Source organism: Cyrtonyx montezumae, unplaced genomic scaffold (genome assembly GCF_038088225.1).
Source record: "Cyrtonyx montezumae isolate F1298 unplaced genomic scaffold, pur_monq_1.0 scaffold_5, whole genome shotgun sequence".
Taxonomy (NCBI): domain Eukaryota; kingdom Metazoa; phylum Chordata; class Aves; order Galliformes; family Odontophoridae; genus Cyrtonyx; species Cyrtonyx montezumae.
In genome coordinates, this window is record NW_027072056.1 from 18,831,351 (window position 1) to 18,858,894 (window position 27,544).

Below are 27,544 nucleotides of genomic sequence, written 5' to 3' on the forward strand. Positions count from 1 at the left end.
AAGGTAAGGACTAATAAAATCAGTAGAGAGAGTCTGCGTGATTAAAAAGCATCTTATGCTTTATTAAATCCACATGCCTCTGACTTTAATGAGGATGCTGCAACTTTTATACCCACAAGATTAATGTTTGACTGGAGTGTCTTAAAATGGTCCGTGCTGGAAGGTGGCACCTCTAGCAAAGACTTGCTTGTATTTTCTACAAATGAGGTCAGATCGTGCCATTGCAGTGGTTGCCCTGACATTAACAACTTAAGAGTTCATGAACTGAAATTTTATTCAAGAGAAGAGGAAATTTCAGACACGTGAAGAAAACTATACAAGAGCCATTCAGAGAAAACGAGTCAGAATTACTGCTCTAGGAGCTCTCATCGGGCTGTGTCTGATGCTGTCTCATAGCTCCCATTGTTGACCAAGGGTGACGCAGCACTGCTCTTCACCCTGGGTGCCACCAGCCTGATGTGCAGAAGGAGCTGGTGCTGGAGCTGATCAGTTTTTCTTTCAGCATCAGGAAACCACAGTTGCATGTGGGTTTATTACAAATGCATGAGCTCTGTGAGCCTCCTTCTTAAAATAGGCTCTGTCAGTGAGTCAAAACCTATCCACTGAATCATGTCCCAGGGCCACTTTCAAGTGTCACTGCTCGCATTTGGGCTGTGCAGAGTGCAAGCTCTGCTCTGCTGTGGCCATGCTTCAAGGTAGTTAGTTAGTGACCTGCAGGCTGCAAGGGCTGCTGGGGATTTGGGGTCATAAAACAGTGTTTGGGGGCATAAGACACTCCCACCTTCATGCTGCAGTATGTGTGGTTCCTTCTTGTCACAGAAGTCAAGGGAGCCTGGTAATTCTGACATGTAAGACTTGACCCTGCCCCGTGGAAGGGTTTGTTTTAGTGAAATTTTTGCTTTGCCTCCAATGCACTGAGCCTCTAACTGGGTATAACGTGGCTAAAAGTTGAATGCAGCGGGGCACCTCTACAGATATAATCTGTTCCACAGTGTTTTCTCAAGGCAACAAGCAAAAAATGACTAATAACTACCAGCAGTGATAGTAGAAATTATTTTCTTCCTTGAATATGAATGTTTAATGTGAAGTGTAAACCTAATGCAGAATTAGTTTTTACGGTTATCCATTTTTTATTAAGCTGGCATTATAGGTGGATCTTCCTTTAAAAATGTAATAATAAATGAATGAAATAAACGTGTAGGTTGCAAAAAGAAATTAACGAGCTAATAAAGAAGCACAACAAAAAGCTAGTTTACCTTTAGCCTTTGAGACAGGGTTTTAATTTGAGCTATATCTCTATTAGGGATATATGCCTGTTATAATATTTGTATTTCCATGGTAGCTTTTTTAATACAAGCTTTTCAGTATATTGGAGTCTCATTTATTGGACCAATATAACAAAGAGAATTGGTTTTTTTTTGTTTGTTTCTTGATGATGGAAGTACAGAAGGGACACATGAGCATTCTATTATTTGTCCAACACAAATGGCTCCCTAAGGAAGAAGAGCCCATGGGGAAAACTACATCTAGAAATACAGAGGAATTTGGGTTACTATGGGTTCCTGCAGAAACTGAAAGGCTGGTCTTAATCCCTCTGGAACTGTCAGTGGTTGTCACCTGCTGCAGAGCACCCACTGCAGCACATGCAGCCAGCCAGTGGGTGTTTCATTCACTGGGTATGTCCTCCCAGTATGTAACACAGGACAGCATTTTCAACACATAATAAACAAAAGCGTTCTCAAGTGCTTAACTCCAACTGTGAATCTTTCATTTCTGGACCATAATTGGTTGAGGGGGAATGTCAGAAAATAGCATGCTTTGAACTCGGATTCCTCTAACCTTTCTCTGAATTCTCTAGGGCTTGAGTCATCTACACCAGCACAAAGTAATTCATCGAGACATCAAGGGACAGAATGTATTGCTGACGGAAAATGCAGAAGTTAAACTAGGTAAGGGTTGGTTAGAGCTCTTGGAAACTGCAAGTAGGCTGCCTGGAGAGAAGAAATAAAATTGCTAGAGCCTGTAAAATGACTTGGAGAATGGGAATGGATCCTAAAAACTGCTGTTTTTTCTTGTGCTAGCCTCAAAAGTACGACCTTGGGTGTTGACCAAGTGCCGTGCAATAAACTGTCATTGACTGATGACCAAGTTCTGCATACTAAGATCTATTTACAGTGGTGTTTCTGCAGAGAGGTGGTGTGGGCAGTTCTGCCACCAGATCCAGGTTGAGCAATCCGGACCATTTTTCATGCCCTAGGTTGAAAATTTGCCTGTGTGCGTCCCCAGACATTATCCAAGTGTATTTCCCCACAATTGTAGTAGTGTCCTCCAGCACCATGATCCATTTCTTTTAGTATGGCACAATACAGGTTTGCAAGCTAACCTGTAAGACAGAGCTTCAATTGCAAGAAACATCCTGAATTTTGTATGCATTGTTAGTCATCCTTGAAAAGACCCGTCATCCACACGAAGATACGTGGAGATAGAACAGCACGTCTGTGCTGATAGCCTCAGTTGTCCAGGACCTATCTTATTAAAGCTGTCTTTGTGCATTTTTAATTTAAGCTAGTGATGAAAGATCTCTTACACTGGAGAAGTGAGGTGGAAACCTAGTTTTACCATGTCTTTGCAGCAGAATCAAACCCCATCCTAGCAGATGGCACCACCAGCTCGTTTGGCTTTGTGCTGGTGAAGAATCCCCTCCAAGGGGAAATTCTCCAGGGCAAATCTCCAACCATTATGTTTTGCAAAGTGAACTTAGTGGACCATAGAGTATTTTCTCATTGATGTGATTTCATCAGTTTTTGCTTCATTTTGCAGCTCTGTGCTTGACATTTCCCTATGGGCTTTTGTCCTTAGCCTTTGGTTCCTGAAGGCTTTTTCATCTCTGCCATTTCCAGCAAGAATTTGGGTAGAAAAATGAGGTTTCTACAAACATTTGGCAGGCTTTAATTCAATGAAAAAAACATAGAACAAAAGCTGCTGCTTATTCATGTTTCTAACCCTGTTTCTCATTAGTACGAGGAACTATGATTTCTTTTCATTGCCTCCTGGCAAGGAGGAAAAGGCACAGGGTTGCTTATGAAACCTAGAGATCAGATGATCAGATTCATCTTTGGTTGATGTCTGTTAATCTGTTGACCTCAGCAAAGATGAAATAAAGTGTCTGTAGCCATAATTTTCTCTCCTGTTAGTGTATGTTGTGTTTTACATCCAGCAGCACGTTGCTCAGGTTTGTGTCTGACACTTACAGTGTCCTGTTGTCTTTCCAATCCATAGTGGATTTCGGTGTCAGTGCTCAGCTGGACAGGACAGTGGGCAGGAGAAATACCTTCATTGGGACGCCTTACTGGATGGCCCCTGAGGTCATTGCTTGTGATGAGAATCCTGACGCCACTTACGACTTTAAGGTACTGTACTCTTTTGTATGTCACCATAGATGCAATCTTTGCAAAGTGTAGTGCAGTCACTAATAAGGTAATCAAGGAATTAAAGCAGCTAGGGGACTAGGAGTTTTCTCTATATGCTGTCTTACTTGTGAGTGCTCAAAATGAAGAGTTGTGGCCATAAACATCTGAAGGCAGTGCTTGGTAGGATCTCTGCCGTTGTGCCCCAGCACCTAAAACTGGAGCAGGCAGGAATTTAGTACACTCTTGCAGCTTTGCAGATTGTATTGACAGGCAGCATAGTCTCCTCCTGCTCTTTCTGGCTGTTCAGTTCTGAGATGTGAATTGGGCTCCAGTGTGCTGTTTTGTTTTGTTGTGCTGTTCACCTACCAGGATTCAGTGTGAAGAAGTCTTTCCCCATGCTAAGAAAGGTGTCAGACTGAGGCTTCCTACCTGCTCTTCAGTTTTTCAGTGCTGAGTGTTTAAGCACTAGCATCAAACACGCTGTACTCCCTCAGTTTATTCCTCAGAGCAGTCAGGTCAGGTTCAGAAAGGGCAAAATCACATCTTTTTGGCCTGCAGGCTGGTATTCACGGGGAGATCTGAAGGTTGCCACGCAAGCAGACATTCGGGCTCTGACCTACTTTTCACATGTCTGTTGCCTGTTCAAAGTTTATTTTTGGATCGGTGGCAGCACAACATTGCTGCTGAGGTGTAGGATGAAGAGAGGGGCATGGCACGCAGCAGGTCAGCGGGGTGGGTGTGATTCTCACTGCCCATGCAAACTGCATGAGGGCTGATGCTTCAGCAAGGAAAACTTTTGGTATTTTATTGCAGTTCTGCTACATTGCAAGTTTCTGGACGCACGTCTGTAGGCTTGTCCCTTGGTTTTTGTGCCCTGTGGTTTTACTGAAGTGTCAATTTCTAACTGCAACCTCTCCTGAGATCCACTGAGCATTTCCAGAGAGCAGAGAAAGCCCCCAGATGTGGGCTTTTGCAGACAAAGCAGGGGGATATGAAGCTTGCTGTACCTCTGTGCCCATACTGAGAGGTCTCTTTTGCAGAGTAATGTTTTAAAAGGACTTTGCAACCCTTTGGTGTGAGGCTTTTTAACAGCAGGGGGTTACAATGTAATGTGACTGTGCAACAGCCCACCAGCTTGCAGTGCAATTACTGGCTTCTTTGCTCTGTCACTGCATGCCCTTACAGAATCCCTTCCCACCTTTCCTGTAGCCACCCTTCAGGTGCTGTAAGGTCTCCCTGAGGAGACGTGTAGACTGAACAGCCCCAACCATTGCGGCTTCTCTTCATAGGAGCATTTCAACCATTTACATGTACCACTCTACTTTTGAACTGATGATCTTCCTGAGAGCATCTCTCCAGTGCAAGCTCAGACCCTCAGATGCATAAATTGTTAATGATAAGGACACGCAGAAATACTCTGATCTTCAGTCATTGAGTTCTCTTTGATAAGCAGTTAGAGCAGGCATTTCCTCAGCTCCACTGATGGCTGTGTTGCAGCAGGGCTGAATCCCACCCTCTCTGCTCTCAACCTTCCTCTGCTGACAGGGTTCTGGCTCTGTGCAGTGCTCTAATTAATCACAACGTTGTTTTGTGCCACCCTGTTTTTTGGCTACCATTTCTCAGACACATCAGAGGAGATGGAGCGCTCCGGAATCTGAGCACTGAACTCGCATGCGCGGGGATGATTTTTTCATGGACAACTTTTTACCCTCACAAGTCCCTGAGGTTTTACTCTTTCCAGAAAAAAAACTGGGACACTTAATATGCCGTTGAGTGGTGCACAATTGCCGGGACCAAAATCCCTCTATTGTCCCCAAGGATCAAATGCTCATAGCAGGCTGGGCGCCTTTGTCTCTGCACTTGGCATTGAGTTTTTCCTTGACTGGGGACGTGGAACAGAGAGCTGTTTGCTGCTGACACACTTAGTGCAGGGTGTTTGTGGAGCTCATGGTGATGTGGGAGCCACTGGGCATTATTCTGTACCCCAGGTCGCATCCCTGCACTTGATGTTCTTGCTTTGAAGTGGGGAAATAAATGTAAATGACAATTATTATTTTTTAAAGGCATGCAAATCAGACACTCAGGTTTAGCCAACTGGCTTAAAATAGTGAACACAAAAGATGAGACTTAGAGGGTGAAAAAAGGAATCCTCGCAGGCTTAATCTATTGGACAAAAAGCCTCTAATCTCACTTCTTTCTGAGCCAAGAAGAGTTGCTATGTAATCTACGGAAAGATGCAGTAAATACCTCCTCACAAAAATAAACCACTAAAAAGGAACAGATAAAAACTCCACACTGTTGAGGTTATTTGCTGGTTTCTCCCCAGACAATCTTCCTTTTTTCCTTCAGATATCTTGTCAATAAGTGTAGAATCGAAAGGAGTAAACTAGCTGGCTTCCCTTCTCAAGTCAAGACAATACAAATATATTAGCACAGCAGCTTTCTGCTGGGTAGACTGAAAAGCTTTTCAGACTCAAGAAGAAACAAAAACCTGAATTTTAGATCACTATGAAATGCGTGCTTCCCACTGAGTTTTCTGCTTTCTCTCAGAGACTTAGAGAGGTGATAATCCTTCTCTGTGTTGCTCCAGTTTTAAGATCACTTGGCATGTTGCATATAATACTGGGCACCTCAATATGGAAAGACACACTAGGAATTTGGAAGGAGTTCAGGCAACCAAAAGGAAGGGGTCATGCGTACTGAATCATGTGGAAAGACTGAGATAATTAAGTATGCAGCATAAATCCCAGCTGAGCAGAGACAAAGAATGGACGTGGCTGTCCTGCACAAGTGCTGCAAATGAGATTTGAGGGAGAACTTTCAGGCAGGTACAAAGATGAGGAGCAAGGACTAATGGGACAGCATTTGTTAAGGGAAAACTTGAGTTAAAAGAAGGTAAATAGCCTTGAAACTGCATAATGCAGGTTGTCTTCTCTGGAGGGTGTATGTGAGAAGGTGCTGTGGTGCCCAGGGGTTCCTGCCCTGCAGCTCCTGGTGCTTTGAGCTGGGAAGAACAGCCTTTCTCAGATGTACCATTTGCACAGGATTAGAGGCTCGAGGCTGCTCGGGAAGGACAGCTTTTGAAATGGAATGCAGACTGCAGGGACGTGGTAGAAAGCAGGGCAAAGGGAGAGCAGCACATGGGAACTGAGATGGCAGAGGGAGGATGGAAGGCAGAGTCCGTCCCTCTGCTCTGGCATGTACCTGTGCTCATTACTCTGTGTCACTGGAGTTCAGCCAGTCTTTTGAGCCCTCTTCAGTGTACTCAATAGTTTGGCTTCCTTGTGGAGCTACGGATTCTGCCCCTGGTACTGCCATGTCCCATTTCATATCTCAGCAGATCTAGTTCTGGAGTTGCCAGGTCCTTGTACTGCCCTTCATGGGCCAGACCACGACTTCAGCCTCACAGCTCCTGCACTGAGCAACCAGAGAAGCCTGGAGTCACACCTTGCTGTAGGGAGCTGGGAAGCCCTGGATGGTGAGATGGTGACTAGAGTCAAAGCCATCTCCACCAGACCTGCTGGAAAAGTGACCCTGTCCTTGAAGTCTGTAACAGAGCAGAGAAAGGAAGCTTCTTGGCTTTGCTTTAGTGGTGTGCCTGTGCCAGCTGACACCTTCCCCTCTGCCAGGTCTGGGGATGCCATGGGGACTGTGCTTCAAGTGAAGGCACCAAAATTAGTCTGGGTTCTGTTCCCAGTGCATTGGGTGCAAAGGTATGAATCATTAGGCAGTCCTATACATGATGTCCAAATCATGAATTATCTTCCTTGTGCCCAAAAAAAAAAAGCCAACTCAAGTTGCAGCAGTCCCGTTAAGGAAACTTCTCATTTTCTTCTGCCTGAGCACATGTTGTCTCTTCTCCTTGTCTGTGAGAGCTGAGCCATCCTCTGGGGCTTGTTACCAGATTGAGAGGTGTAAGCAGGGCTCACTTGGGATGTCTTCTGGTGTGGCTTGGTGAAGAGTGGAGCCTCATGGGCAAGGAGCTGAGCTATAAATATCCTTCTTTGCAAGTGAGAAAATTGAAGGAGAAGTGATACAAGTGTGAAATCAAAGGAGCTTTCTGAATAGATGCACTTTCCATGCACTAATCGTTCAGGAGACTGAAACAACCATGTGGGCTGAGGAAGGCTTGGGAACACAGTAAATGAGGGTGCTCGTTTCTCCTCCCACTGGCGAAATGCTGCTTTTCATGCTTCTAGCTAATGAGCAATGCATGATACAAAAGAGTCCTGAGGTATCTTGAGATACTTTGTGTTTCTAATCTAACCCAGACAGTCTGTGTTCTCAAGAGCTGTAACAAATCCAGCTTGCAGCAGGGAGCTTGCAGCCCCCTTTGTCCAGGATGCAGGTGGCTGCTGTGGGCTGCCTGCAGGGTTCACACACTGCTGCTTGCATCCCATGATGAGGAATCAAAGCTGCACCACTGTGCTGTGCCCTTGGAGTTGGATGGTCAGGTCACTGGACGTGAAATTTCAGCTCTGCCAAAGGCTCAGGAAAACAGTTTGTGTAGATGTTGCCACCTTCCTACCCCTTGCTGCTTTCCTTTTCATGGAGCAGGGAGGTGGTGTGTTGCTGCATCACTGGGGATTTAGTGGGGGTTGTTCATTGGGATGCCACAGCTACAGGGGTGTACTGGGACCTCTGGGATGCCAACATCTCCCCACCACAGCTGCTGGGAACTGTCTAGTGAGATGGCTGTAGGGGTTGGCCATGTCCCACACCTGCACTAGTATGACATCCACCAAAAGCTCTCCAATAAAGCTTGGGATAAGCAGCAGGTCTAGGAGCCTACTATCAATCCTTAAAATATGGGAAGAGCATAAAAGATGATATCCTGTGCTGCAGGTCTAGGGACTGGCAGAGAAAGCAGAGACCTAGCTCATGGGGCTGAATCCTGGGTATCGATTGTTGTCCACCATTGTGACAGTGCTCCACTGCATCATGCATTTCCATCTGCTTTGTTTTACAGAGTGACTTATGGTCTTTGGGGATAACAGCCATCGAGATGGCAGAAGGCGCTCCCCGTAAGTAGATGCATGGTTCTGCTTTGTTTAGTGCTGCTGATGACTTGATAGGATTTGCTGAGTGTCAGCAGGCACTGGGATCCGTGAGGGGAAACTCCAGGCAAGTGTTTCACTGAGCAACCTGGTCTGGATTCAGTGCAGTTTGCAGGGTCCAAGACATGGTGGGAAAGAGCTGCCAGACTGACATGGCTTAGGGAATAGGAACAGCAAGCAAAGGCACAAAAACCATGTGTGACTCCTGTTGTTGTGCATGCTGCATGTGTCCTGCTGCTCTGGTGGCATCAGAGGGAGTTTGGGGGGTAGTGTGTAGGCGCTTCTTGAGACATCATGCTGTGCTTAATGCCTCTTCTTGCACTTTGCAGCTCTCTGTGACATGCACCCTATGAGAGCCCTCTTCCTCATCCCCCGCAACCCAGCCCCGAGGTTGAAATCCAAGAAGTGGTGAGTCTGTCTTCAGTGGTTATAAAATGGGTGCACATTTGGGCCTGAGTCTCCTGTGGAGAGGCGTTTTGGTCTGCACAGAGCACAGACATGGGATGAGGAGGGAGGTAGGGGAGAGGCAGAGAGGGAAATGCCTCTCACGTTGCCCTTTCCCAGCATCTGGTTGGCTTTTCCAAGGTGCTTTGTGCAGCTGAAAGCAGCTGACACTTCACTTGGCTCCCCTTTCTTTCCAGTAAGGTTCCATTTTCAAATGGAAACATGTACCCAGGCCAAAAGAAAGGATAGTTTATCTTGAAGGCCCAGGAATGCAGAGATTTGTACTTAGTTTGGGCTTTATTTTACAATTTTGGGGGAAAAAGTACATCACAGTTTTGGAAGAAAAAAAAAAACAGGATATGCCAAGGAAAACCTGTAGGAAAAATACTTCTGAAGCCCAGCAGATGTTGTTTTGTTACTGTATGTTCTGTACTGATGGAGCTGGAGTCCTTAAAAACACTCCTCTCTGGTTCGCACAGTTTGCCTGCCTCAGGTTCAGCCCTGGTTTTGTCAGGAGAGATCTGCCAGGCATTAGAGAGACAGCATGGCCTCAGATAGGCTGAACACATGGAGGGAACTGTGCTTTCTTCCTTGAAATGATGCATATTATCTTTTTGAAAACACACACACAAAAAGGGAGCAGAGTAATTGGTAGGCACTGAAAACGCTTAGTGCCAAAGCAGCAGGAATGCTACTGGGAAGGGAGAGGCATGAGAGGCTTGGAGTCCCAGGATTTAGCAAAGGTGTCTTCATTTTGTCAGCTCAGTCCTCAGATGTTCCAGTATGCAACCAGTACAACAAGGACCTTTCCCTGACAGCTCTGCCAGAGGGTATTGAAGGTTCTCCCTCTCCTTGCACAGTTTTCTTTAGGATGCCATTTGTCAGAGAGCTGAGAAAAGTTTAGACTCTTGTTTTCTGCCAGATCACCAGTCTCCTACTTCATTATCCTCACTGCTACAGCACAAAATGGACTGTAAGGCATCAGAGTGTGTTGTTTTTTTTTCATACAAATATGCTGTTTATTCAGCAGAGGTTCTCAGCATCCAGACAGAGGGGAGGGCAGCTGACAAAAGCAGGCTTTGAGCAGCGTACTTTCCTCATCAGCTTAAGGTAAAAACTGCTCTGGGGAAGAATTTATATTTTACTCCTTGCTCAGATAAGAGTCTAACACACTTAGATGTGTTTTGCAGCAGCCAGGGTATTGCTTGACACCATCTTCCCCAGGTATGGCAGGTGATCTATATGTCCTAAGCTTTGCTCCTGTCCTTGGTTGCACAGCTCAGCCCTAAGCAGCCTGAGGTATCTACAGCAGTGTGTGCTCCAAACTACCCTATGTCCAGGCAGGTTCAGTCAGAGTCCATTGCCACCAAAATCCCTTTGGTTTTAAACACTGGTGGTGGTAATCTTTCATTGCTAGGAGAAGCTGCAGAGGATGCAGACAACACTCCAAGCCAGTGAGAGTTCACCAGTTCCTTAAGAACAATTTTTTTGAGTGTTTCCAGTGGCTCTCCAGGCAGATCTGCTGTCTCTGACTCATTTCTCAGCTGGAGGTGTTGGACCTGAAGCTCTGCAAGAGCCAGGAGAAGCTGAGGTGTTTGACCAGGCTCTCACAGTGGCTCTATTGTTTTCTGTTGCTTGCTAGGTCTTTTTATGCTTGCGAGATCATTGAACTCACTTTCAAAACAGTGCTGTGGTTCTATGAAGTTACAGGTTCTTTGGTGTCCTTTTCACTTCCAATTAAATCCAGCCAGCAATGGTGCTTTGTTTTCTTTCTGCGTTTCACAGGTGAAATCGACTTGAACTTTAGTGAAGTCATTATCAAATGCTTCCTAACCCTGCCGTATAAAAAATGACAGAATCTCTTTGTTAATGAAGTGGTATTTGCACTGCAATAGCACTTTTCATCTAAGCAGCTGAAAAGCTTTTGCAAACATTTATTTAAGCTTTGCAAAGCCCAGGAGCTGGTGGAGCAGCAGTGCATGTGACTATGGAGACGGGCTGACCTGCACCAGGGTGGTGATGAGATGCAGCGAAGGTTTCACCCAGAATCAGAGCTAGGGAGAATCCTGCTGTCTTCTGCCTTTTTGGAAAAGATTGCCAAACACCTGCAGGCTCCTGGAGCATTCAAAGCAATGCTGAGTGGCATCTGCCTGGTGCTGAGAGTGCTTTATCTGCTGGGCTGGGAAAGGACACATCTCTGAGTCTGTCTTTCAAACTGCAGCTCTTGTTTGGGTACCTAGAGTTTACCATTCTTGCTGCAATTGGCAGTTTGTTATAGCAGCTTGGTGAGATACATGGTTGTGTCTTGGCTTACCCATGTCCTGCTTATCTCTGGAAATACTGCACTGGAGCCTGAGGAGATGGACAAACCCATCGTGTGCTGAAGGACAGTTCTTAAACTACTTCAGTTCAACCCTATTTATGTGTGGATTGTGCACCCGGACGTGAACTGTCTCCAGATTCAGACCCACAGAGGAGAGTGATGCTGCAGAGGTGCAGTTTTTAGGCCACCACATGGTCTGGCACTTCTGGAATACACAGAGACACAGGGTTCCTTGAGGCAAGGTGGAGGACGAAGATTTGCTCATTAATAAAGCTGGAGGGAGGATTTAATTGGATCCAGTGGTGTATTTTATTTTTGCATCTCAATTTGTATGGATTAGCACTTAAAAGATAAATCACTTCTAGTCTGACAGCTTAAAAGTAAAATCCCCAAAAGCTTATTGTTTTACTTCTCAATGCCATTCTGTAGTATCTGTTGGCTTCTGTCATTAATTTACACTCATTTTCCTATTTGCTAAAGCAACATACAGCATAGTGGCCTGTCAACATCTTTCTTCCTTGTAAATCCCTGCTCTCTTGGGTTTATAATGTGGTGAAATTAATTCCAGCAAAACTTCTGATATGCAAAACTTGAGACTAAGGAGGGTTTGTTTATTAGAGATTTGGCTGAAATTGTTTCAGCTGAGATTGAATTTAACTATTTGCTGGTGAGGAGAGGTTGGGCCCTGCCACCCACACTCATGGTCCTGCTTCTGCCCAAGCCGTGTTCCAGAGGAGCATATCCCATTTGCCTGGGGGCTGTGAGCAGGGACATGGGGTCTGATGAGTAACAGTTCTTTAAGGGGTTCTGCTCATGTATGGTCTCTTATTCTTACCTGCAAAATCAAAGGCAAAGGAGGAGGGACATGTCCTTGCATTTTATTTGTTGCCACTGGTGCCATTTGGTTTTGCTGATGCCCCATGATGCTGATGATTCCCACCTTTCTCCGGACTCAGCAGAATGGTGTTTTCCCCTAATAGCACCTGGCAAAGCATGGACAGGAGCATGCATGGGAAAACTAAGAGAAGATAGAGTGACAGAGGTCACATCTGATGGTGCTGCTTTGAGCCCATGCTAAGTGTCAACAGGGAAGTTGCACGAGTCGTCCCAGAATGCTGCGTCTGAGTGAGACCTGGGGAGCACCCAAGCAGTGTCCTCAAACACCCTCAAGTTCCTCACTTCCTGATACAAGGATCAGTGTGGTTACCTGTTTGCTTCTGTTTTCCTGTACCTTCCAGGTCTAAAAAGTTTCAGTCTTTCATTGAGAGCTGCCTGGTGAAGAACCACAGCCAGAGACCAACGACGGAGCAGCTGATGAAGCACCCCTTCATCAGAGACCAGCCCAACGAGCGGCAGGTCCGCATCCAGCTCAAGGACCACATCGACAGGACGAAGAAGAAGCGAGGAGAGAAAGGTCAGTGGGAATGCTGTGCTCTGGGCACTCCCTGGGCTTTGGAGTGTTTGGAGGTCCCTCAGGTAGAATGGGGTGTGGGAGAAGGGAACGGGTGGAAGGACAAGGGCATTAAGGACTGGGTTGCTTGCCTTCTCAGTCTCAAGTTTCCCTCACTCAGATGGCAAGCTGGTTGAGTTAAGGAGGTGTGCTCCTCCTTCATACCCTCTCGTCATGGTTTTAAAGTACTTTATTTGATTCGGTTCCTCTGCGTCGTCACCGAAGTTGAAATGAGAATAAATACCCATAACAAAACAAGTGGTGTTGATACAAAGGCTGCAGGTGATTGCCATTAGAGCTAATCAACATTTTAAAGTCCTTTTTTTCGTGATGTGTCTTTTTGTCCGAGTGGTAGTTTCCACGTGTAACATTTAAGCTTTGATTCGTTAAAATGTGTGTATAAAATGCACGTGTGTGTATATACGTGAGAGCATGCGAGAGGGAGAAGCTGCTGAGCTGCATTTTTTCCCAGCTCACGTATTTTAAGTCTGTTGATCTCCGTGACATTTCTGCCGTGCCAGTGATGAGCAGAGCTGTGCAAACGAACATCCAGATAAGACCCTTGCCCAAAGCAATTCCACTGACTAGGAGTAACCTATTAAACTGGATGTTTCCAGTGAACTCTCTGGGCCCTATCAAAGTGCTCTGCAAGGAAGATCAGATAGCTGAAGAAACTTGTTAAAGTACTCCATTGCTCGTGAGCTGAATTTGAATGTGAAAGCTTGTTTGTAGAATTCAGCAAATTAATTTATATCACTATTTCTTTTCTTACTGGTAGCAGTATTAATTTTTCATGCGTACCTTCCAGCCCCTTGTAATAGATTTCACTGTAATCAAAACAATAAAGCTGGATCCTAGTGAAGTATTAAATGTGTTTAGTCTGGCAAATGTAGGTTGTACCCTAGAGATGGAGAGTAATTGGATAAATGCAAGCCTTTCTTTTTACTATCATTCCCTTCGTCTGATAAAGCCAGTATCCCAATAGGAATCACAGTATGTAGCACAACTTTGCAATTGGGCTGTTATGTAGATATCTTCATTGCCTGGAAAACATGTGGATTTGCATAGGAGGAGCATATGTTTAGTAAGAGAGTCATTGCCTTCAGAGCAGTGGTTAAGTCCCACCTTCCAGTGCCTGTGGCTTCAAAAGCTTCTGGTGCGTTTCACTTGCAGGAGCTGTGAACCCACTGAGGAGGGTTTTTTGCTGTATTGTGGTACATCTTTGTTTTATGGTTACTCTTCATCCTTACATGGTGTATCTTTGTTGCTGGAGGCTTTCACCCACTGCAGTCAAGACTGCAGCCTTCTCCCTAAGTGTGCCATGTGTGCTAGGAGCAGCAGTCAGGGACACCAGCACTAATTTTCTAGCTGTGCAGACCTCCTGTAATGTAGGAAAATGGACAGAAACAATGATGGGTATTCTTTTTCATGCCAGAATGTTTTCCCCTCAGAGCTCTGGGGTTTTTAACTATCAGGAAAAAGAAATGAGTCCAGTAAGGGGCACTGATAAGCAATTATGTTCCTAGATGAGACAGAGTACGAGTACAGTGGAAGTGAAGAGGAGGAGGAGGAAAATGACTCTGGAGAGCCCAGGTAAAAATCAACCTTTCATTTCTACCCTTGTGTCTCTTTAACCCTGTATGAAATCGACTTGGATTATAGGCTTATAACAAACGAGGAGAAGGATGGTTAGATCTCTGAGTCCTGTTCCCAGGTAGGATAAAGTGTATTCCCCCTGTTAAATGGGGTGTGGGCATTACACTGATGGTACAGATCCCCATAGCTGAAAGGGAGATCTCATTTTCTGTGGGACTGGAGGTGCAGCCTGGAGCAGGAGGGTGGCAGGTCCCTGGTAGAGAGCCCTGCTCAGCACAATTGGTGCAGAATCCTTTGTGCACACACAACTGCTGTGCTCACGTGAACCACGCTGCAGGGAGCTGCCCATAGGGGCATTTGGATGGGGAAGAATGTGTGAGCTGCTTTTAAAAAAGATTCTTGCAGATTTGGTTCCTTATACCCAAGCTCCCTATTTCAACGTAACTTCACCACGAAACTTTCCAGTGTTGCTTCTAGCACAATAGGGCTGGAACTTTCTTTGATGACATTTTTCAGTCTCATTGTAATTAGTATCAGATTATTCCATTATTTCCCTGAGATAATGTAGTATTTTAATAGCTGGCAATGATTCATGCTAAGTGTGCTTTGTGAACAGCTAAATATAGTGCTTGCCACTGCAGCACAAGGGACTTTGGTTAGAAACTTTACTGTAAAGGAATCTTTTAGCAAATAAGTTGTTGGTGAGCTGTGGTCTGGGCCAAGGTATATGATCAAGCAGTGTCTTGTCTGCTTCAGGGATTCTATTTAAGAAGAAAATAAATAAAAATGTTAGAAAAGAAAACCCAACACGTGATGCTGGGGAGAGATGCTGTGAAACTCATGTTCCACTTGGCACTGCCCTGCCCCAGTGCTTGTGACCCAACCCTTCTCTCCATCCCTGCTGTCCAAGCATGCTCGGGTGCTTAGGAGCCGTGGGGTGCACAGCCCCGGGACAAGAGGCTTAAGGACGAGCGTGGGACCTTCCGTGGTGCTTTTGTCCTATGCAGCTCCATCCTGAACCTGCCCGGCGAGTCCACGCTGCGGCGGGACTTCCTGCGGCTGCAGCTGGCCAACAAGGAGCGCTCCGAGGCCCTGCGCCGGCAGCAGCTGGAGCAGCAGCAGCGGGAGAACGAGGAGCACAAGCGGCAGCTGCTGGCCGAGCGGCAGAAGCGGATCGAGGAGCAGAAGGAGCAGAGACGAAGGCTGGAGGAGGTAAGTGGCTGGAGTGGGGGCTGGTATTGTAAATAAACCCCTTCAGTACTGAACTAAAAGGGTCCCCGGGTCCGCTGAGCGCAGTCAGTCCTGAACTGGTGTGACAGCTGTTTTCGGTCCAGGTGGCCAGAACTGTCAGGCCGGATGTCTTGTCGTGTTCTTTGTCCTGACCTGCTGCTGTGGGATATGATGCTTGTGAAGAAGCTAAAAAACTCCATTTGCCCTTTCCCCAGATCCACGCACCACTTATGTCCCATTTAATCTCTTATTTTAGTGTTGGTCCTTTCAGCCCTGCCAATTACTATTTCTCTTCTAGGGGAGGAGCAGATGCCTGCCTGACTTGTGCAACAATCCATATGTGCCCCAAAGCATAAGATTTCATTACCCTTGTCTTAACATACCAGCTACAAATACGACCGGTCATGAAATCATCCACCCCATTTAAAATCTAGCTGTAGTGTTTGGCTGGGTCAGGGAATAGCACCCAACTCTGGAAGGAAGTGCTTGCTCTAGGGTTAGCTCACAGTTCCTGGCTGAAGAAGTTCATAAAAGAATAGGGGGATTTCTTCTGCTCTTAGGCTTCTGATGTGGTTTTGCACATAGAAACCCACTGACTCACTCTGAGCTCATCCCGAGCATCTGATTGAAGGGTTCATGCATTAAGGGTAATTAAGTCAGCTTTACAAAGAGGTCACTGATAGGTCTGAAAGGCATCTCGCAGTGAACAGGCAATCAGAGCACCCACATCCTTAATTTGGCTGAGCCACAGCATCTTTTGTGTTTAACTTGGGTCTCCCTAGGCTGGGTTGAGTGGGGTGAGTAATGCCCCGGGTCAGGAGCTTAGCTGTGAAAGAATTCCATCAGCTGTTTGTGCACCATGTATGAGGCTGTCTGCTGTGGGGTCCCACTGGTTTCTTTCTGGGCAAAACCCAGCGATGGCTAAGCACAGGCTGAGCTCTTTTCTGCTTGGTAAATGTGTTAAGTCTGTCATGTTGTCAGCGTGAGAGGACCTTGGAGGGAGGACAAGGTTTGCGCATGCACACGCACCCTGAAATCCCCTGCACCAATACATGTTTATTTAGGGACTATCATAAGGGAATCATGGCTCTGCCATTGTCAGAACGTGCTTGCTGCAAGCAGTACAGAAGTGGAACAATACCAGGATAAAAGCAGACAGCAGATTAGCTGAAATCCTGTAATGAATACAGTACTTGCTGCTGTATTAATATGTTCTGTGCACATAGAAGAAAATGGTTCTCTCTCTTTGCCTGTGCTCCTCGGGCAGGTTTTGATGGAGGGCTAATCCCCTCACTATAAGCTGGCAGCTCAGCCCTGGGCTGCTGAGACACAGCTCTACCCAGCTCTGCCCTTACCCCCATGCCATTAAAAGCTAATGCCACCATGGCTAGTATTTAAAATCAATGCCTCTGTTCCCAGTGGCTGGAACAGCCCCTCGGGCTCTTCACCCATTACCTCCTTCCCAGCTGCTTTACAGTGTTCAGATCTAAATTGAAAGGCAGATGCCTGCTGGAGCAAAGCAGGCCACGAGAGAAAAGGCATTTTTGTGTTCCTGCTGTGTCAGAGAACTGGGAAGGACAGTGGGACAGTAAATGGAAGGCATCCTCTGCCCAGCACAGAGCTGCCGTGGGATCTGCCCCATGGGGTCTATGGGGATTAAGACAGAGCAGGGAGCTGTGTGCTGGCAGCTGCCATGTCCCCTCTGCCCAGCAGCACTCGTGTCCTGGGGGCTGACCACACTTCACGCCATGCACTGGGGTTTCAGATACCCCTACATTACCCGTCTGAGTTGTGGTGACACCTGTGGCTGTCCACCTGCTTTCTGTGGTTGTGTGGGTTGCTGCGGGCAGAGGCAGAGATAAGCATGTAAAGTTTCCTGCCCCTAACTCTAGCACAGACAGTGACGGATGTAGTTTGGCCTTATGCTCTTCCCCAGATGTTTTGGGGTGGCACATGCCCAATGGCCACACAGAGGCCTGCGAACAGCGGCTGTCACAGCTGTGCTGAGCTCAGTATTGAGGTCAGTGCCCCAGGCACCATGTGCTCCATCCCCCTGCTGCAGTTCTGCTCCAGAGAGCAGCCCTGCTCTGTGTTAGACCCATCACAGCAGCTCCCAAATGCTTCAGCAGCAGCCAGGCAGTTTCCTTTTGGCGTCTCAGCTCCTTCTGACACTAACATTTCAGTGGTTCCAGTCGCTGTCTCTTTACTCTGTATTTATTCTACCTAATGGGACCGGGATTTCTTCTGCACTGTTTCACAGGACCCATGCTGAGGCTTATCTTTGCTGGATTGTGAGGAGAAGAATTGCAGCTTTGTGTAAGTTCATAAGTTCATAAGTTCATAAGGTTGGAAAGGACCTATAAGATCATCTAGTCCAACCATCCTCCTATCACTATCTCTACCCAACTACTAAATTAAGTCCTTTAGCACCACATCTAAACGCTTCTTGAACAGCGCTAGGGATGGTGCCTCAACCACCTCCCTAGGCAGGCCATTCCAGTGCCTGACCACTCTTTCAGAAAAGAAATGCTTCCGGAGGTCTAATCTAAATCTTCCCTGGCGCAACTTGTGGCCATTCCCTCTCGTCCTGTCATTACTTATCAGGGAGAAGAGGCCTACCCCCTCCTCACCACAACCCCCCTTCAGGAAGTGGTAGAGTGCAATAAGGTCTCCTCTGAGCCTCCTCTTCTCCAGACTGAACAATCCCAGCTCCCTCAGCCGCTCCTCATAAGACTTGTGCTCCAGGCCCCTCACCAGTTTTGTTGCCCTTCTCTGAACACGCTCCAGGGCCTCAATGTCCTTCTTGTAGTGAGGGGCCCAAAACTGAACACAGTACTCGAGGTGCGGCCGTACCAGAGCTGAGTACAGGGGGATGATCACCTCCCTGCTCCTGCTGGCTACACTATTTCTAATACAGGCCAGGATGCTGTTGGCCTTCTTAGCCACCTGGGCACACTGCCGGCTCATGTTGAGCCGAGCATCAACCAACACCCCCAGGTCCTTTTCCTCTCTACATTCTTCAAGCCATTCTGCCCCAAGCCTATAGCATTGCATGGGGTTATTGTGGCCAAAGTGCAGGACCCGGCACTTGGTCTTACTGAACCTCATCCCATTTTGCTCAGCCCAGCTGTTCAGCCTATCCAAATCCCTCTGAAGGGCCTCCCTACCCTCAGGCAGTTTGACACATCCTCCCAGCTTTGTGTCATCTGCAAACTTACTGAGGGTACACTCAATTCCCTCGTCTAGGTCATCAATAAAGATATTAAACAAGATGGGCCCCAAAACTGACCCTTGGGGGACACCACTCGTTACAGGACGCCAGCTGGACTTAACTCCATTAACCACTACCCTCTGGGCACGGCCCTCCAGCCAGTTCTCCACCCAGAGAAGAGTGAACCTGTCCACACCACGGGCTGCCAGTTTCCTTAAGAGAATACTGTGGGAGACCGTGTCAAAGGCCTTGCTGAAGTCCAGGTAGACTACATCAACAGCCTTTCCCTCATCTACCTGTCTGGTCACCCAGTCATAGAAGGAGATGAGGTTGGACAAGCACGACCTGCCCCTGGTGAACCCGTGCTGGCTGGGTCTGATCCCTTTATTGCCATGCACGTGTCGTGTGATCTCCCTCAATATCATCTGTTCCATAACTTTCCCTGATACCGAGGTCAGGCTGACAGGCCTGTAGTTCCCCGGGTCTTCCTTACGGCCTTTCTTGAAGATGGGAGTCACATCGGCAAGCCTCCAATCTTGTGGGACCTCTCCAGATAACCAGGAATGCTGATAGATGGCAGAAAGTGGCTCAACAATCACCTCTGCTAGCTCCCTCAGCACCCTTGGGTGGATCCCATCTGGCCCCATGGACTTGTGGCAGTTCAGATGGAGGAGAAGATCTCTGACCGTCTCTGCTTGAATCACAGGGGGTGCATTATGCACCCCGTCCCGGACTTCCAACAGCAGATTAGTACTTGCTGCTGTATTAATATGTACCCTCATGCAGGAAGTTTGTTATCATTCTGAGCATTCCATTTGTGCAGAATGAGCCTTGCTGCCCTGCATTTACCATCAAAACTCCTGCTGAGCTAGAGGAAAAGACATCTCATGCTCAGGAGCATTAAGGATACTGCACGACAGATATCCCTGCAGACCCCTCGGCAGCAGTGAGCAGCTGTAGTCAGGAAGGATTTTATATAACCTCATTTTTATGACATGTTGCAGATTTTATTTTTTCTTGATAGGCAGAAAATGAAAGGTCAGATCTTTACAGGGAGTGCACAAGGCACATCTAAACACCTTGCTGTTTACACGAGAGGTTTCGGTCACTGCAGTTACGGGGCTGGATGTTCAATGAATCAAAACTTGCTGCAGCTCTGTTAGGTGTTAACCAGCTGAGGATTGTCCACTGGAAGTTCTTAAAAGCAATGCAAAAGATTTCCTGCCATTAATTGTAGATAAACGTAGACTAGCTAGATTTGTAGTTATTTTCTTGCGCATATATGGGTATCATATAGCTTATAGGAGCATTTTCATTAGGACTACTTTGCAGTGATCGTGGCAGCAGCCAGCAGACCCATTTACAAGGAGAGCTGCATTACAGGAGCTCCTGTAGTACAGTGATGTGCTAAGCCTTACATCTCCTTAGGTTTGCTTTGTTTGTAAAGGCTGCAAAAGTATCATTTCCAAAGTATGACCCTCTTCCTGTGTGGGGTCTGTCACGTTCCTCCATGATGATCCCAAGTAAAGCCTGCGATGCTGCAGAGCATTGTCACATCCCCATTTGCTGTGGTAGGATGTGCTGACCCTGTTTTTCTACCGGTGGGAAACACCTCTCCATGCTCCAGTGCTCACTGTGTCGGGAACGATGATGTTCCAGGCAGAGTCACCATTTCCCTGGTGGCTTGGATAAATGAGCCTGTCACAACAACACAACCACCTCGAGTATTTGTTTTCATTTGTTACTCAGAATTCCCATTCCACTTCTTTGCTGCCTGATGCTCAGGTTTGGGAGCAGCTGCCAAGGTTTTCGAGAGCTGAGTTTGCATTAGTGCCTCTCAGAGTCCTCATGGTTCATGGAGAGACTCTAACCCTGAACAGCTTTCCCACTGCTCTTTTCCTAAATGCATCTTATACGGCAAGGAGAGCTTGCTCCTTTGAAGTCCTTGTTTCGTGCCCAACCTCCAAGGGCCTTCCCACTGGAGGCTTTGCCTTCTTGTGTCTTTCCTCATCAATATTTAAAGCCTGTCATTTCCAGTGCAGCTCACATAAGATCCCATTCTGGCTTACAAGCAGCTACATAAATCTTTACCTGCAGAGTTATATAAACACAGTCCTAATTAATTGGTTCTCTTGCCTTGCAATAATAATAAATCTGGATAGTGTAAATAAACACAGTAGTTGCAGGCGTGGAGAAATGTGGGAAGTGTGCGCTTAGGGTGGGAGGGAGAGGGCAGAGAACAGAGAGAAGAGGAGGCAAATAAAGAGAGCGCTTTGAGTCCTTCATTTCAGTTCTGAGCTGCGTCGTGCACATTTCAGTTCCTACTTCAAACAGGTTCCCCCTATCGTCCTTGTGCTGGTGGGCACAGGAGTAGGTGCGCACTGGTGTGAGCCAGGAGTGGAAGAGAAGTGCATTGATGGGGGTTTTGCTCACCCCTCCATGGGGACAGACCCAGTTATTTGCCAGTTGCCTCTGAGAGCAAGTGCACAAGGAGTCTGTGCTGCTGCATCCCTACAGGGACAGCATTGGGCAGGATATTGCTTGTAGGCAGCAATGACAAATGCCTTGGTTACAGTGTGATCTGACCACAGGGGTGTAGAAGTAAGGAGATGCACAGATGATCTCTGTACCCCCAGCCTTGATAAACTTGTTTATTTCATCTTCGCAGCCTGAAGACCTGAGGTGCACCAGGGCATAGAGATCTCTTCACTAGCTTGAGGAGCAGATGGCCCAGATCCAAAAGAAAGCTGCACCTGGGGGGACTTAGTTCCCAGCTCCTGAGTTTTGCTGGGCTTGAGGTGCAGAGAAAGCTGGTGGTTTGGTGTGTGCCTTTCGGGAGAGGTCTGAAATGGACCTGCTTCACCAGGCATTGTTGGGGTATGCATTTGGCTGGCAGGGTGGATGTGCACAACTCCCTCTTGGGAACAGCATTTTCTGTTCTCCCTTGGAGGGATTTGGCTTTGTGTGTCTGCTGGATGGGAAATAAAGACCAATCCGGTGATTTTTATCTGAGAAATAGCTGTGGCATTCAGTCCCCTGCCTCCTGCTAGCCAAGCCCAGCCTACACAGCCATTATGTGTTTTATTCAACAGAATGCTATTTTAACACACACACACACACACACACACACACAAAAAACACATTAAAGTGCCCTCTCTCCCCCGAGCCAAACCAGTATGATGCACACTACAGCTGGGAGCTGAGGTTAGCATGTGTTCGACCCATGCTGTGTGAGTGCATGGGAGCAGCAACCTCCTCAGCTCTTATCCGAGAAGGTCAGGCAGGAGCTGGCAGAGCTGGGAAATCCCGTGTGTCACTGCTACGTCCCGCTCATCTCATTTCCAATACAGAGCTCAAAGAATCAAAGCAGACATATGTTAGCACTGCACTCAACGAGGACACACGTAAGCGCAGAGTAACACATGCATCCCGTGGGTAGTGTGACAGCGTGCGTGGCGTGGGACACGCCGGAGTCTGGAGCTGGCAGGTTATTTCAGGTTGAGTGCAGTTTTCTTTCCCTGCACAGAGTTAAACAGCGCCGATGAGTACGGCCACGGATGGCACTGACTCTGTGTTAAGTTGGAGGCAATCATCACAGCTCTGTGGATGTTACCTGCACAGGGGGAGGTGTAACACAGGCTGTGGCTCTTTCATGTTTGATAATGTGGGTGTATTTTTCTTGTATCTATCAGTAGATGTCTGTATATCTATGGAGATTTGTGTCTAGATAGATCTGTAGATAGGTGTCTGTATATCTGTAGGTAATAGATACCAAACACATGTATATATGCACTGCAGATTTGCTGCTCATCAGCAATTTAAAGCATATGCATTTTCACCTCCAGAGAGCTCAGCCAGCTCCTTGGGCAGAGCCTCTGTAGCCAGCTGCCTGTTCTAGGCTCCATGTGATGTAGCTATCACGCAGCATTTAAATCGCTCCAGTACCTTCCTTGGCATTGCAGTCTGCCAACACACAGCAGCAAGAATCTCTGAGCAGGAAAAGAATAATAAAAGGGAGAAACAAGGCCCTGGTCACTGCTTCAGTGGATTGCCTCCCCAAGAGCGATGCATGCATGTCACTGCACCCAGAGGAGGAGCTGCACCGGCCGCAGTCCCTGGCAGCTGCTGGTTGCGTTTGAGTGCCCTCTGCTGATGAGCCCTCTGTGGCCGTGCGGGGCTGCCTGCTGCCCTGCAAGCAGCATGGTGGCCAGACTGGAGCAGCCCGTCCTTACAGAGCCGTATTGATGGCAGGGGAAGAGGCTGTGTAAATGTGTGAGCCCTTGTCTTAAAAAGCAGTTTGATCTGCGACAACTTGGTTGATAACCTTATTTTCCTTAGCAGATACCATGACTGGCAGGTAAGAATCGAGAAAAGGGAAAAACACTTGGATTTTGGATCTTCTCTGTGTTAGGTTTTGGTCTTAGCAAGCATAAAAGGGACATATTGCATCCCCCCCCTGCAGCTGCAGGCCTTGGGGGGGCTTAGGCTGACCCGTGCCCCTTGCCCCTTGCAGCAGCAGCGGCGGGAGAAGGAGCTGCGCAAGCAGCAGGAGCGGGAGCAGCGGCGGCACTACGAGGAGCAGATGCGGAGGGAGGAGGAGCGGCGGCGTGCCGAGCACGAGCAGGTAATGTGGGCCTTCACCCTCTTGCCCTAATGAGGTTGAAGACCCGTCTTCTCATAAGCACTCCTCTTTCTTCCCCGCTTTCACAACTGGAGAGTAAGTGGTTTAATTGTTAGCACTGTGTGCATCGCTTCCCTCTGTCCTAATTGATTTCTGTGCGGATCCACTTGTCTGCCTGCAGGTTGGAGGTGCTCGGTGTGGGGTTTTTCCATCCTGCTGACCCCAGGGTGGGATTCTGCACTGCTCACAGTGAACATTTCCCAGCAATTTTAGCTCACTGCCCTCAGAAATCTCTGAGTTCTTTGGTTGATCACTGTCATCTCTCGGGTGGGATGGATTTGGGTGCCCACCTCATTGCTCTTCCTCTTGTAAAATGCTTCCTCTTTCACCTTCTCTCTCTTTTTCCTTCGATCCTTGCTGCCATGCCTCCAGGAGTACATCAGGCGACAGTTAGAGGAGGAGCAGAGACAGTTAGAGATCCTGCAGCAGCAGTTGTTGCAGGAGCAAGCACTACTTCTGGTAAATGGGACACCCCGTCCCTGCTTGATGCTTCCTGCCCGCATGCACCCACACCCCCTGCATGCATCCCACTGTGCCAGCAAGCTGTGACGGGGATGCCACCACCCCTCCAGCCCCACCACCAGCATGCCCAGCTCCCCGTGTCCCCACGTGCCTCCCTGCCTGCAGCAGGGCTCTTTGGCCTCCCTCGGAGGAGCAGGGCCCGTTTGTTTCCCCACCACATCTGTGGCTGTTAGCAGCATGCTGGAGTATGATGGAGCTGTATGACATAACTGCGCCGGGCAAACCCACGCTGTGATGTGGGCTGTAATGTTTTGCGTGAACATTTCTGTTTTAATTCCTTCATGGGAACACTGTATAGTCCCTCTCGTGAAGTTTTTTGTTTGTTCGTTTAATTATTTTTTGAACAGTTCCTTTAAAAGGCTGTTAGCTGTTACACTCTTACCGTGTTTCCTTTTAATCTATACGGATGATTATTTGTCCCCCTATTAAATTTACTCGGGGAAAAGCAAGACCCTCACACAAGCCTGTGCTTTTTAAAAAAGCCTTTGCAAAAGTTGTTAATGATTTAGTCATTAAACCTCAGAGAGCTGTAGGGATTCAGGAAGATCATACTGTTGGCTCTGCTGTGCTGCCATTGACACCAACAATAAATTAGTCCTACAAAGTGCTCCACAGACTCAGCTTTGGCGGGGGTTTTTTATGAACTAATGGTGTTTGGCACCTCGTTGCATTGATCCTTTGTTCTTCTCATCCAGAAAAATCTGGGCAAAATCAATGGTAATTTATAAGCCCTCTGAGCAAGTTATTTTATCTAATTGGCTTCTGTTTGGGACTGGCAGAGGGATGTCCTTGCTGACCTCATGTTTCCAATGTAGATTGGAAGCCTCCCCTAGCAGCTTGGCACTAAGGTGCCTCTGCAGACCAGCTTTCCATGTGCCTCAGGGCACTCACAGCTGCAGGCTCTCCAAGGCCTCATCCCTGAAGTGTGCTTCCCCCCTTCTCTGAGGAGCACCGCAGCCACCGAGGGGCTTGGATGGCCCAAGAGCAGCACCCATCCTGCTGGAGGAGGTTGCCCAGGCCTCTGAGCCTCTGCTCAGGCTGCTGTGTGGCAGCAAGTTGCACAGGTTTCGTGCAGGTGTCAGAGCCATCAGCAGGTCGTGCAGGGTTTTTCTGGTGATGCAGCATTACCACTTTGTGTTCCCCATGTGGAATATGGAAGCAAAGAGATCCACTGGATGCCAAGTCCAGTGCAGGGTTTAAAACTCTGGGTTTGTTGGCTGTGTCCGCTGAATTGTCTCTCCTCTGGAATGCTTTACAGCCCAGAGTCTTTAGATGCGAAGAGCTTTGCAAAAAACATATTTTCAGCTGCTTGGGCCCAACTTTGTACCCAAAAGACAAAGCTGCAGTTTGCTGTCCTGCGTCTACGTGCTCGCTGTGCCCCGTGCACCCGTATCACTGTGCTTTCTTCTGGCTAGGAGTATAAGCGCAAGCAGCTGGAGGAGCAGCGGCAAGCAGAGCGGCTGCAGAGGCAGCTCCAGCAGGAGAGGGACTACCTGGTGTCCCTGCAGCAGCAGCAGCAGCAGCAGCGGCAGGACCAGCGGCCCGCAGAGAAGAAACCACTCTACCATTACAAAGAAGGGATAAATGCCAGTGAGAAGCCAGCATGGGCCAAGGAGGTAGGCACAAGCGAGGAGTGCGGGTCCTGCGTGCAGTTCAATCCGATACATGCCTGGCAGATGGCACTGGTGGGATGGCATCTCCTCTCACCATCTCCAGCACTGTCCATTAGCTGTGCTGGGTAAGGGATTTTTCCATGAGGGTGTACAGGGAGGCAGAGTCTCCTTGAGGGATTCATCCATAGCTAGGTACATGGATCCATGCCAGGAAGGAGCCTGGGCAACTGTTGTAGCTGCTGTGTTTGCTTGAGAAGGGGCAGCTGCTGACTGGTGCTGAGAGGTAGTTGTGGGTGCATTCATAGTGCTAATTCAGCTTCCCATCGTCAAACAGAGAACAGACAGCTTTTTCTCCCATGCTAAGGGCTTTATCTCTAGGGATTGCTCTTCTTTTGAGATTTTCAGGAATGGAAGCCACATTGCTGATTTTCTCCCTGTCAGAAAGACAGAATTGTTATAACCATTGTGAGATCTTGAATATTAATTATTGCCTGACTGAATTGTCTTGAAAAGATGAAGACATGCATTGTCTGCAGTGTGGTGTCAGAATCGCACACGAACATTTTCTTTCTCCTTAATCTCTTTGTGGTGGCTCCATTAAGGCTGGTGCCCACTCTTGTTTTTAATTTTCCTAAAATTCTTTGGGTTTAGTCAGTTTAATTTTGTAACTCTCCTCCTCCACAAAAGAAGGTCGTTTAATAATTCACCCATTCTTCCCACTGAGCAGGACTGCTGCTGTGCTGCCAAATGTCTGGCACCCTTTGGTCTTGGCGGAGTTAATGGGGTTTTGAAAACTTTTCTCCTCCCCGTGCCCCCTTTGGTTTCTCCTTCATTCCCTTCTGATTCAGTATCCAGAGTCTTTTGATGGCAACCAGACATATTTTCACAGAATTGCAGGATTATTCTGCAGCCTTTCATGTGGAAGAAGAGGTTTGGTAGGTGGTCAAGACATTCCTGCCTAAGGTCAGATGTGCCAAGCACAGCACTGAGCTGCCTGTGGCAGGAGACTCTTCCACCCAGGTGGTGCTTCTGCAGCTTTCTGCAAAACAGGGGCTCTTTTTCATCCATGGTAGTGTTAAGAGTAAGTAGTAGGCAGGAAAAAACAAATAAACTCTGTCTTTCTTTGCCTAGTCTTAGATAAATCATCTAGAGCATTACTGAAGTGTACCTCTGGCACTGTCATCAAAACTATTACAAAGATTTATAAAAAGGAATCTTTTTCTAGGGTGAAGGAGAAAGGTGTTGGATTTGGCTTTCAATTTCAAACACAAAGGCCCATTACTTTTATTCTTTGTGAGAGTTGTCCTTTTTTGATGTCATCACTTGAGGTGGGGCATCAGGAGCTGCAATGCGAGTAGGAGCTCCTCCATATATCCACACAGCAAATTGCTGCATCAAGGCAGACTTCTTCTGTGTCAATTCTCCCTGTTTGCATTTCTGCCAGTCTGACCACCCTCAGCTGTGTGAATCCAGGTGGGCACAGAGACACTGCTGGCAGCATTGGCACAACTTACTAGAGGCCTTGCAGCAGGCAGGATGTCACCCTTCAAATGACCAGTGAGCGTTCTTCATGTCAGGTTGTTTGGATGGGAGTGGACGAGGAAGGAGTCTGAAACTGCTCCCTCTGTCAGAAGGGCTCAGTGTGTGATTTCTGGAGGCTCCAGGAAGCTTGTTGGGATATTCACTGATTATCATGGTCCTGTATCACCCTTGTTTTTATGATCTTTCTTCTCAAGTCTTCTCTCCAGGAGCTTGATCACATCTGAGTTCTCCTCATGCTATGGCCCCCTCCGTTTTTCCTACGTCTCTTTCATTTACTTATTTATCCACAGCACATCCAAGAGTTTCTTCTTTTTGTGCCAAACAAAACAGTGTGGTCAAATAGTCTCCACCACTATGCATGGATGCACGTCCTCATCTACCGTCGTCCCTTCTTGCAAGTGTGAAGGATTATCCACTGGAAGGTAACGTGGGATTTAGCTTGAGTTCTGTCTCAGGCCTGGCCTG

The 27,544-nt window shown here is 47.5% G+C and overlaps 1 protein-coding gene across 4 annotated transcripts in view; it reads left to right on the top strand.

Moving 5' to 3' along the window:
• The window catches only part of TNIK (TRAF2 and NCK interacting kinase), a 135,500-nt gene that overhangs the window by 75,592 nt on the left and 32,364 nt on the right, over nucleotides 1-27,544 (top strand). For 3 of the 4 annotated variants that reach the window (XM_065748449.1, XM_065748451.1, XM_065748452.1), the window contains exons 6-15: nucleotides 1,859-1,949; nucleotides 3,280-3,410; nucleotides 8,380-8,434; nucleotides 8,797-8,875; nucleotides 12,473-12,648; nucleotides 14,211-14,277; nucleotides 15,288-15,492; nucleotides 23,235-23,345; nucleotides 23,775-23,861; nucleotides 25,340-25,540. In XM_065748449.1, coding sequence (XP_065604521.1) covers nucleotides 1,859-1,949; nucleotides 3,280-3,410; nucleotides 8,380-8,434; nucleotides 8,797-8,875; nucleotides 12,473-12,648; nucleotides 14,211-14,277; nucleotides 15,288-15,492; nucleotides 23,235-23,345; nucleotides 23,775-23,861; nucleotides 25,340-25,540 — 1,203 coding nt within the window. The remainder of the gene's footprint in view (nucleotides 1-1,858; nucleotides 1,950-3,279; nucleotides 3,411-8,379; nucleotides 8,435-8,796; nucleotides 8,876-12,472; nucleotides 12,649-14,210; nucleotides 14,278-15,287; nucleotides 15,493-23,234; nucleotides 23,346-23,774; nucleotides 23,862-25,339; nucleotides 25,541-27,544) is intronic. The other variant, XM_065748450.1, reaches the window with a different exon arrangement.